Source organism: Bison bison, unplaced genomic scaffold (genome assembly GCF_000754665.1).
Source record: "Bison bison bison isolate TAMUID 2011002044 unplaced genomic scaffold, Bison_UMD1.0 scf7180017864524, whole genome shotgun sequence".
Taxonomy (NCBI): Eukaryota; Metazoa; Chordata; class Mammalia; order Artiodactyla; family Bovidae; genus Bison; species Bison bison.
The window spans coordinates 456,951-468,012 of record NW_011495075.1 but is presented as its reverse complement, the minus strand read 5'-3'; the positions used below and the strand labels follow the sequence as shown (position 1 = coordinate 468,012).

The window sequence follows — 11,062 nt, the reverse complement described above, 5'->3', positions numbered from 1 at the left end:
TGAGGATCTGCGGACACGGCTTTAGGGAGAGGATCCGGATTAGCGCATACTTCAAACCAACCTCTTTTGCCCCCAAACAAGCGAGTTTTCCTCTCTCAGACGGGAATCCAGAGGTCGGGGGAAAGACTCTGAAGCGACTGGCAGGAGTGCGTTGGTTTTTCAGGTGGGTGAGTCCAGCCTCAAGGACTGGGCCAGGAGAGACTGCCGTGGGAAAGGGCATTCCTTCCAGAGTAAGTGCTTATATGACTATATGAGAGTAAGCCCTATTAGTTGAGAAACTGTAACTTTTTTCCAAGGAAATTATGGCTGGACCTTAAAGAGGTGGAGGGATGAGTAGTTAATATGGCCCTCCCGGGCCAACCCGGGGCAAGTCTCAAGGTGTAGACACTCCTGAAGCCTGAAGGACTGCTGAGAGGGGTTAGCAGTGCAGGGCAGGGCGCTGGGTCCCTGTTGGACCGGGAGGGTCAGAGCCAATGGGAACAGGCATTCGTTAGTAAGCGGTTCAGGTTAAGCCCCTTAAAATGTTTCTAGGAACCATGACTCAGTCCCAAGCAGCAAAGGAAACCAGCCATCAGTTCCTAGCCCAGTTCTAAGACTGCGGAGGCTACGTTGGCCGCAGGGAGAAGCCACCTCACCTGAGTATTCTTCCGAAAGAATGATTCCTTCATTACTTACATTGAGAAGAGCTCTAAACCCATTTGCCACCTCCTATTAGATGGCAGAACCCACTCCATCATTCTTGCCTGGAGAATCCCATGGACAGAGGAGCCTGGTGGGCTACAGTCCATGGGGTCGCAAAGAGGCAGACACGGCTTAGTGCCTAAACCACCACCATTAGAGGGCAGAGGTGGCTTGTGTCACGGGCACAACTTTGTAGGGGAAAGATGTCCATTTGGAGGCTGCAGTTCCCCAGTAAGAAAGAGGCTGTTCTTTCAGTGGCCAGGAAAAGCAGAATTCCATTAGAACAGACGTCCATTAGACGTCATGTCACTTTTACCCCCAGAAGAAAACTTAGGCAAGTCCGGAGAGGGGTCTGTTTTCGAACATCGTGGCAGTGGATGGAGAATGCCAGAGCCTCCATGTCTGCACTGGACGTTTCAGGCTCTGGTGAAGGACGTTGGTCCAGTATGCAGGCAGGACCCCGAGCCACCCCAGCCAACGGGGCCGAGGGACTCCTGCTTAAGGACTGAGGAGCAGACATCTGGGCAGGTGGGTCTTAACTCTGGGTTTGGCAAATGACCTTCCCCATCAAGGCATGGACCAGAAGATAAATGAGACAAAAACCAGACAGAGGGAGCTAGAGAGAGCCAGCGGACAACACAGGAGATAACTTTATTGAAACGCAAATGGCATTGAACAGGTGACTTGCTGGGAGGAGACATGCCTGATGGACAGAGGACCCAGGTGAGAGGGCTTCTGGCAGTGAGGGAAGAAGGCCTCATCCGCTGGCCCCGGGATGGATTTAACTGTCAACTGACTTATTATTTAAGACAAATCACCCAGCTCTCTCATGATTGTTACCGCAATTATGTATAAATACAACGGCTCCCTTTCTCTACATCAGATATGAAAGGGGGTAGGTTGAAAGAGGGGAAGACCAATGATAAAAACTAAAATATGAAGACACACACATATCCTGGTTTGGGGGTTTGTGCCCAATAAATAAAAAAAAAAAAGTGTTGTAAAGATCCCTGCCCACCTTCCACCGGAGGATCACCATGCATTTGAGAAACAAAGGCTCCATCACACAAACAGTGCTGTCTAAAACAGGGCAGGTGAGAAGGACAAGGAAAGGAACCCAGCAAGGGCTGGAATTCATTTGAGAAAAAGGTTGTTCTGTTAAAGAAACAAAAACAAGAACACTTAGGAAGCGGGAGACTCCTGCACAGCAGTGGTCTGGAGACCATCTGGGACAGGGAGCTCTTGCCTTCTCATCTGTGTCTTCAGTCTGGAGACGTGACAGGGATGCAGGGAGATCCGCAGATGAAGAACCCGGCGGGCCGTGGAGTGACTTCAGTGCAGGCTTCACGCCTTCCTCAGGCTCTCATCCTCCTCCAGGCACTTGGTCCCTGACCCCAGGAGGCCCAGTGCCAGATGGGTCTTTGTCCCCCACCCACAAGCGCTCTCACAGGGCAAATGGACTAACTAAACAAGGCCAGTTGTACACACATCTCCCCCATGGCCCCATCTGTGAGTTTGGGAAAATACGAAGCTCTTTTCAGTTAAAAAAAAAATTGTTTTAATCGGGGGAAAGATGGACGACCCGAGGGCCCTCTGCTCATCTCTGAGAAGGCTCTCCTGTGGCCAGGCAGGACCAGGGGTGGGGCGGGCAGAAGGTTCTGGCAGGTGCCCTTTAGAACTGGGACAAGGGTGAGGGGTGCTGCCAGGACAAGCTTCGTGGAAATACAGATCAGACTTTTAAACTGCTCTCATCCCATCAGCAAAAAGAGGCCGAGTTGAGAAGTAGCACCCAGCAGTAGACACCTGGAGGAGGCTTCCCTCCGCGTCCCCTCAGGAAGCCCCCTGGAAATCTCAGAGCTGTGATATTTTTCCCTGGAGGTTGTGTTCTACGAGGAAATGCAAGCATTCCCCTAACTTCTGCCCCAAAGCACACACTCTTTCTGTTAAATAAAAGGAAAGACAGAATCATGCGGACACGTGAGAAGACCTTGAAACTAATGTTAAAGTCTGAATTTTACCCTAGAACCTTATTTGTGGTCCTAAAGCCCCAGTGTGGGGACTCTGGTCCTTGGCTTTCCCTGACACAGTGGATTGAACCTGTAGTGTCCAGCACAATTACCAAGAGGGTTCGTTAAAACAAAACTCGCCGGGCCGTCTCCCTGGTTTCTGATTCAGTAGGTCTGGGACGGGGTCTGAGAGTTTCATTTCCACAAGCCCTCAGATGCTGCCGACACTGATGGTCTGACACAGATACAAGAACTGCTGCTTTAAGAAATGAAAGAGGTGAATCAAAGGACAGATGTTGACTTCCTTCCACGACCATGCCCGTCACAGAAAGCTCTCCAGACACAGCCATTAAGAGACCCAAAGGCCAAACTGGGAGGACCCAGTAGCACAGGCTTAATACCCCTGGCCTGGCAGCCCTGCAGCTGCTGGGTTTCTCTTGGTGTGTGCCCTTACTCTCAGACTGCGCCGTCTCCCACAGGGTCTGTGACGGGAGTATGTACTCCAGGCTGGGCTGACAAGCACACGTGGGCAGTGGGCAAGCCAAGGCGGTGGCCCCCATGGCTCTGACAAGGTTGACTGAGGGTTCATGAATATATAAAGCTCCTTTCAGTTATAAAGGGCGTTATTCTCAGGCTTTGGTCATCTGAGAACAGTGTCCCTAAAACCATTTTCTTACTGTGGCCTCTCGGGTGGGGCCATGGGCCAGAACTCAGTAGTATAATAGTTATCCAGTTATCGTAGGACAGTTCCAGTGTTCCAGCAGCAAACCCTCTGGAAAAGTACATTTCATGCCATCAGTGCGCAGGCAGCGGGGTGGGGGTGGGGGTGTTTATAGAGTCTCCCTACCGGCTTCTGCTTAGCTAAGACCCAGGAGTAGGGAAGGAAGCACGAGGAGAACGCGATCAGCCCTAGAAAGAGGGCTGTGTGAAATGTGCAGTGAGGACAAGACCAGCTTCCTTTCCCAGACACCCTGCAATAGAGGGTCCCACAAGTCTCGCTCTCACAGGCAGCCTTCGCCTCTGTGCAGGGCTCCCGTGTGAGGTGTTGCTGGGAGGGGGCTCTCTCCTCCCTCTGGAAATAAAGTGACCTCTGAGACTGACGGGGTGCCCCCTCTGAATACTTGGGGTCTTGTTGCAAAGAGCTCGAAGTGGAGATGAGATTAGGCCCAAACCAGGAAAAGCGGAAGAAAAAAATTTTTTAAATGCCTATGTTGTCTTAGGTCCTCAAGGAGGATGGGCAGACTAGTTGGTCATTCAAAACCAAAGCTTAGCCTGCGGACCGCTAGGGACTCTGCGAGGGGACCCCCAAGACCTCAGCCAGCCTCCCACTTCCCAACACGCAGATCACGCAACAGAGACGCCGAGACTAGACGCGCAGAGATAAGCACCGCGGAGCTGCCTCGGAAGATGCAACGGCGGCAGCCAGCCGCTCCCGGAGACACACACACAGATAGCGTGTCCTCTGCCGGCCTTGTCACCTCGCGCTTTATTTCTGGTGCCTAAGCAGGAACGGAGGACAAACACACTGGACAAAATGTGGTGGTCTCCTTCATCCAGAAATGGGGGCCGTGGTTGCACCTCTGCCCGGAAGTGGGGCTGGGCGCTGAAGCACATGGTCTGCTCGCCAGATGCGGTGAGGAGAGGAGCTGGGGGCAGGAGGGGGCGGCACCCAGCCCAGTCCTGGAGGGGCCGGGTTTTCTCAAGGTGCCGGGATGCGAGTTTAGTCCTGGGACCTGGCCGTCCCTTTCTGAGGGGTCCCAGCGTCTCAACCAAGAAGCAGGGGGACCGGTGGGAGAGGATGCTGTGGATCTGCGCTGGCCACTCACTCCAGGGCAGGGGCGGAGGGCGGGGGTTCGGCTTCAGAGGGGCCTGCGTGAGCGCCGAGGGGCCTAGCACCGTGAGGAGGCTTGGCCGGCCGCAGTCGCCACGATTCCTGGGGGATGATGGACGCCCACAGCCAGGGGCCCAGGTGGACAACTGGAAATGGAGTCCAGACTCCAGAGGGACAGCGGTGGGTGGTGCCCCCGCGCTGGCCGGGAGCCCACTTTCTGGAGGCTGGCAGCTGAAGAGCCAAGTGCAACGCCGCCGTTGGCTCTGTGGGCCAGGGCTCAGAGATGAGGCGCAAGAACCCGAGGCCGCCAGGGCCAGCCTGCTGAGATCCAGGCAGACTGCACCGTGGCCTCCACGCTGGCCGGGGAGGCAGGCATCGCTCCGGGAGGTCTGAGGCAGTTGGAATGGAGGAAGGGGGTCACCCCTTTCCTTTTTCTCAAGTAGCCAGTAACACCCAGGACAGAAGGCACCGGCCGGGCAGCACCGAGAACAGAGATGGGGCTCAGCCCTGGGGGAGACGGCGCTGGAGCCGGAGCCGGAGCCCAGCCCCGGGTCGACAGCCAAGGTGGGGCTGAGAGGCCAGCGCCCAGGGAAGGCCCACCTGGCGGGGTGTCTTCTCGTCCTTCCAAGCTGGGACGCCCCGCTCCAGGGCCGCCTCCTTCTGCACGGCAGAGACCTTAAGGCAGTGATGTCAGCACCATCCTTGGACAGACAGCCTCTTCCCACAGGAGAATTGCATATTTTCTGGCAGGGTTGGGGTCTTCACAGCTCTAGCAGCATTGACATTCCCTTCAGCAGATAAGATCCGTCATCCCTGGGAGCCACCAGGGGAATTGCAGAAGCCTCTAAAAGGAGCAATCTGACCACCTTTTGGACCTAAGTGAACGTCTTCTAATAGGAAGATTCAGATGCAGTTGCTCCTTGGTTTGGTGGGACAGAGAGATCCAGGTTAGTGGTTATTGTGCCTGTAGGTTCTGATAAGAGTGTGTGCTACTTGGGGCTCCAAAGAGCATCACAGATCCCTGGTCTGCAGAGCCCAAAACCACAGCCTCACCAGGCAACCCAGTGCACTGGGCAGTTAGTCGAGGGCTTCTTTATGGCCAGCTCCTGCGGTTTGGACGCCATTTCTCAGGTGATCCTGAGGGCCCACAAGATAAGATGTGTGTTTAGTGGAGATTAATGTTTCCTGCTAGACAGTGAGTGTAAGGACTCACATCTTCTTTTTTTATACCTAGTGACTGGTACACAGTAAGTGCCCAATAAATGCTTGTCCAATGAAGGAATTAGCACTGCCGAACCTTCAGGGCAACTTCTGCAAAAGGTGGATCCCTTTCGAAGGCAGATCTTTGCCACCAAATCAGACTCCTTATATTCTGATTGGGAGCATCTCACTTGGGTGTCCACTCCTAAGTGAATCTTCGCTTGTTCAGAACCAACAGTAAAAGCCAGCCAGGGATTTTGGATTCAGTTGGGCAAAGCAGTTGCCATCAGAACAGTGCATGGAGGGGCTCCACAGGCCACAGACAGAGGGAGATTTCCAGTTTCCAGTTTCCCTCCGGTCCACGGGGAAGCTCAGCTGAGGTCTTCTGTCAGGATGGGCCCATGTTCTCCTCCAGAGACTGGCCGCCATGCTCCAGGCAAGATGTGTGGCACTCGAGGTCCCTCCTGTCCCACTGCTGAGCTGGCACTTCAGGTCCCACGAGAGCCCCCAGAGTGCCAGACACGGCTGCGTGGCAGGCGCCTTGCGGGTGCCAGTTGCCTGGCATTGGATTCTCCACAGGGCGACCTGGAAAAGCCAGAACAGCCCCAGGATAAGCAGCTTGAGCATTTCATGGACTTGTGAGGGTACAGGAAAACAAGCTGAGAAAGAAGAGGAAAATAAATAGGCAAATGAGAGGGAAAAATGGAAACAAAACAAAAATAAAAAAAAAGTCGGGTTTATTGACTCGTGTGCTAACTTAGATGCTGTGAGCAGAGCCGGTGGCGTTTCTCTGAAGGCTGCAGTGGCATCCTCGTGGTCTGGCCGCGTCTCACGTGGGTGCCGTGTCGCTGGTATCCCCCATGTGTCGAGAGGGGGGGCGGGTAGCGCACCTTGCAACTGGACTTCCTCCCTCCAGCTTCATTTTTTCCTTTTTTTTTTTTTTAAACCTTTTACAGATTGATTTAAACGTTGTAAACCACGTGGTTTTTTTTTTTCCTGCAGCCTGATCTTGGGGGCAGGGAGAGCTGTTGGCAGTGGCTGGAACTGGGCAGGGGCCGAGGGAGGGTCCAGGAGCCGCCTCCTCCCAGAAGACTTCCCCCGGTGAGGCTGTGTCTCTGAGCCGTTTGTGAGAATCAGGAACTACCGCAGGCTTGTTTGATGTCTTCTGAACCCCTCCCCAGAAAGCCCAGGAGTTTGTAATTGAGACAAGAAATCAAGGAAAAAGAGCCAGGATCATCTTCTCCTCAGAGTCACCAGAGGAGACTAGGAGATGGATCTGGGGACGCGGGTCCACCCGCCAGTCCCACAGGGAGTTCTCCAAGGTGCAGCACCAGGAACCTGCCCCTTCCTCCACGGCCCCTCCTGTCCTGGGGCTGGAGAGCCCGCGCTGGGAGAAAGCAAGGCAGAGGGGACGGCACGGCACTGTCCCCCGCCCCGCTGTCCCGTGACTGGCTGCTGGGCCCTCAGAGCGTGGCCTGGAGGCTGGGGTCCAGGATGCTCTCTCTGTCTGGAGACTCGATGTAATTGGCAGCTTCCTGCAGTTTCAGCAGCATGGCCATCTAAAGAGGGGCAGAGAGACAGCTAAGGAGAGTGGGGACTTGCAAGTGGTGGAGAACCCAGGGAGTGCAGGGCTGGTTCCACCCTGTGTGAACCCGGCCTTGGGGAGTGAGGGGCGACTGGGGGTGGCGTACGCTGTGCCCTGCTGGCCACTCCCTGGAGGGTGTGGGGGCCCCAAGGCCGCCTAACAGCTCTTCTCCAAGAGGCTGCAGCCCAGGGGGCTAAGCGCCAACTCAGGTGCCATTAGGACCTGCTTCTCCCCAGGGCCGCCCATCTCTCCAGCCCCGCCCACCCCATCCCTCCAGCCCCGCACCCCTCCCTCCCCACCCCGCCAGGCCTGGCCTGGATGCCAGTGTCTTCACCTCCTGCCCTGGTCCTCTCGGCTTCCTCAACAGGTCACAACTCTGACCCCCTCATTCAGCTAAGGAAGCATCGTTGTTCCAGCCTTCTGTTTACACGATTAACACTGTCCTGACTTAAAAGCCTTTTTATACAGAGAACACCTGTTTTCTACAAGGTCCAAATTTAAATAAAATGTATTAGGATTAAAGTAGAACGATCTCCTACTGGCAGTGTAGAAGTGCAAGATCTTGGGTTTGTGCATGTGTCCATCAGATCAGATCAGATCAGTTGCTCAGTCGTGTCTGACTCTCTGCGACCCCATGAATCGCAGCGCGCCAGGCCTCCCTGTCTATCACCAACTCCCGGAGTTCACTCAGACTCACGTCCGAGTCAGATGCCATCCAGCCATCTCATCTTCTGTCGTCCCCTTCTCCTCCTGCCCCCAATCCCTCCCAGCATCAGAGTCTTTTCCAATGAGCATGTGTCCATACCATCTGCTAAACCGTCCTGCCAGATGGCTTGATGACCAACACCCCCTCCAGCAGAAGGAAGGGCCGAGCCTACCACATGTGTGACTCTGCCAACATTGAGCTGGTTACCTCCTTGTCATAGGCTTCCCCTCAGTGATTAAAGAGGGGAAGGGTCATCTTCCATTTTTATCCTCTAGTCAAAGCCTGCTCATATCCTTGGTCCATGTTCTGTATGGAAGTTTCAGGGTTTGGGTCATATGTTTTGGGTGTCAGTTCTCTTTGTTACAAGCACTGTAGATATTTTTGTAGTTTGTCACCTGTCTCAGCCCGTTTTTTTCTTTTTAAAAAACTATTTATTTATTTGGCTGCACTGGGTCTTACTGGCCACACACAAACTCTTAGCTTCAGCACGTGGGATCTAGTTCCCTGACCAGGGACTGAACCCGGCTCCTGCCTTGGGAAGGCGGAAGGAAGCCCCTCAGCCCACTTTCTAAGAGCTCCTGGAGTCACTGCACCGTGGCTGTCCCCAGGACGACCCCAGGGAGCAAGGACAGGAGCAGGACCAACATCTATGGGTCCCTGGCTCCCCCGCTCTGCATGCTGTTCCCACCTGGCCTCTGCCGGATACACCCGTTGCTGGTGGGCGACACCGCTTAGCTCAGTCTGGGGTTCTGATGGTCAGAGCTGCCACCAGTGGCCTCACGTTCACCCTGGCCTCTGGGCCCAGCAGGGTGTGGACGAGGCTTCCGTTCTGTGACACCCTGACTTCCGCCTTACAGCGGCCTCTACTCACCAGTGGGTCTGAGTCCAGGGAGCTGGGGGTGCTGTCCTTGACTGTCCTGTCCTCTGGGGGCGAGGCAATGCTGTGGGGGCCCACGGTGGGGGGCGGCAGGTGGTACAGCTTTGACTGGTCTTGTTGGGCTGAGGGCCAGGGAAGAGTGTCCCGGACCCACTCCACAGGGTCCTCCCAAGCGGCTTTCTGCCCGTGAACCTGGAGAGGAAGGAGCAGTGTGATCACTGGTGAAGAGCCCTCGGGTGAGCAGCTCCTGATGTGTGTGCCGCGTGCGCAGTCCCTCAGTCGTGTCCAATCTTCTCGGCCCCGTGGACTGCAGCCCGCCAGCTCCTCTCCATGGGCTTCTCCAGGCAAGAATACTGGGTGGGTTGCCATGCCCTCGTGCAGGGGATCTTCCTGACGCAGGGATCGAACCCTTGTCTCTCGCGCCTCCTGCACCGGCAGGCGGGTTCTTTACCACTAGCCCCACCTGGGAAGCCCCCTGAAGTGTCTATACTTCCTCAAACGTAAAGCCATGAAGTTTGGATTCCTGTAGGATTTTGAGTTTCCCAAAATGGGAAATAAAATAAGTTGGCACAGATTGGTAGAAGCCATCTTGTTTGTTTTTTAAGTTTTGGCCACAGCACACGCATGTGGGCCCTTAGCCCCTCACCCAGAGACCGAACCTGCGCCCCAGGTGCTGAAAGGCAGAGTCTTAACCACAGGGCCGACGGGGAGTCCCGAGACCATCTTGGAGAATAATTTGGCAAACTGTATTAAAACTTGACATGGACCCCACAAGTCGTATGACCCTGCAATTTTACTTTCCAAGTAAGAAATTTCAGTTCGGTAATAATAATACCTTTTGAAAGAAATTTGGGCTTTGCTGAAAGGAGATATCATCTGTGTAAAAATGGTTTAAATTACAAAACTGTTAATAATAATGCAAAATTAAATGAAAATGGTGACACACTGCATCTCCCACATCATCAGATGGTGTGTGTCACACCGACACGTGACTCTTATGGATAGAACATGACCACTGGTCCAGTCACCACGTCACCGGTCAGTGGACCAGTGATGAGTATGCCCTAATTCACGGGTGAGAAAACTGAGGAGGTTTTTAAAAGTGACAGCTGCCTTTTGCACAAAGTTCTTATTCTCACTTTTACAAACGTTTTCACACATTTCATTTGACTTCAAAACAGAGCGAATTTATACTGTCTCCTTTCTTACATACGAGGAGTTTAAAAAGGTCAAGTAACTTGACCAGAATAACATTTTTATTAGTAATTAGTAATGACCTAAAGCTATAATAGGATTTTACTTAATTCTTAACTCAGTTGTTTCTCTATCTGGCCAAATCCCTAGGGAGTGGTTTGAGTTTGGAGGAGACTCAGAGGCCGAGGACTGGACACACAGCCCCAGGCCAGTGGTCGTTAGCCGTTTGATGGGCGCTGGCCGTAGGCAGGAAGGCAGCACGGTCTGCATAGCGCCTCGCCCGGCCTGTTAGGAGGAGAGCCTAAAAATCTCAGGGGCCGCATGTCGGACTCTGTCTCCACTCTGTGAGGTGGGCCAGCCTGGCCTCGGTTGAGCAGGGTCCAGGGTGGGCTCACCTTAATGCCATCCTTGGCCCCTTCCTGTAGGTAGGGGATGATGGAATTGTTCCACAGGTCGATGAACCAGGTCCGGAAATCCTCGATGCCGATGGGGCAAGACAGAAAGAAGCAGGGACCTGGCAAGAGAAGAGGGCTGTGAAGACGGCCTAGAGCCTCACTCCCTGGCTGTCTGCCCCACTGACTCCCTAATACCAGGCAGAAGGCCTTGGAACTAGAGCATGAAAGAAGCACAGGGCTGGGCTAAACTGAGATCGTGGTCAAGACAGTGGGAGCTGACAGCCTGCTGCAGCCTCAGAAATGATGCTTCTCCAGGTGGATGGGAGGCGGGGGAGCCAGAGGCAGCTTTTAGCTCCCCTAACACCTCCCCTGCGTCTTCTCAGCGATCCTGGGGGTGTGGGTGAGGTCAGGGCTCTGACAGCTGACACAGGCAGGGGGACCACACTGGGCACTTACTCAGCGACCCGCGGCTCTAAGGCTGCAGGCGTGGGGCCAGTGAGTGCTCCACACACTGAGGGCATGGAGGGAAGGGGACCCACGCCAGGCATGGGGCCAGTGAGTGCTCCACACACTGAGGGCATGGAGGG

The 11,062-nt window shown here is 54.4% G+C and overlaps 1 protein-coding gene across 1 annotated transcript in view; it reads right to left on the bottom strand.

Moving 5' to 3' along the window:
* Positions 1 to 1,306: 1,306 nt before the first annotated feature.
* NAV1 (neuron navigator 1) overlaps positions 1,307 to 11,062 on the bottom strand; it is a 146,234-nt gene continuing 136,478 nt past the window's right edge. Inside the window, exons 24-26 of the mRNA XM_010831110.1 lie at positions 10,476 to 10,594; positions 8,881 to 9,078; positions 1,307 to 7,277 (exon numbers count right to left, since the gene is read on the bottom strand). Coding sequence (XP_010829412.1) covers positions 7,182 to 7,277; positions 8,881 to 9,078; positions 10,476 to 10,594 — 413 coding nt within the window. The 3' untranslated portion in view covers positions 1,307 to 7,181. The remainder of the gene's footprint in view (positions 7,278 to 8,880; positions 9,079 to 10,475; positions 10,595 to 11,062) is intronic.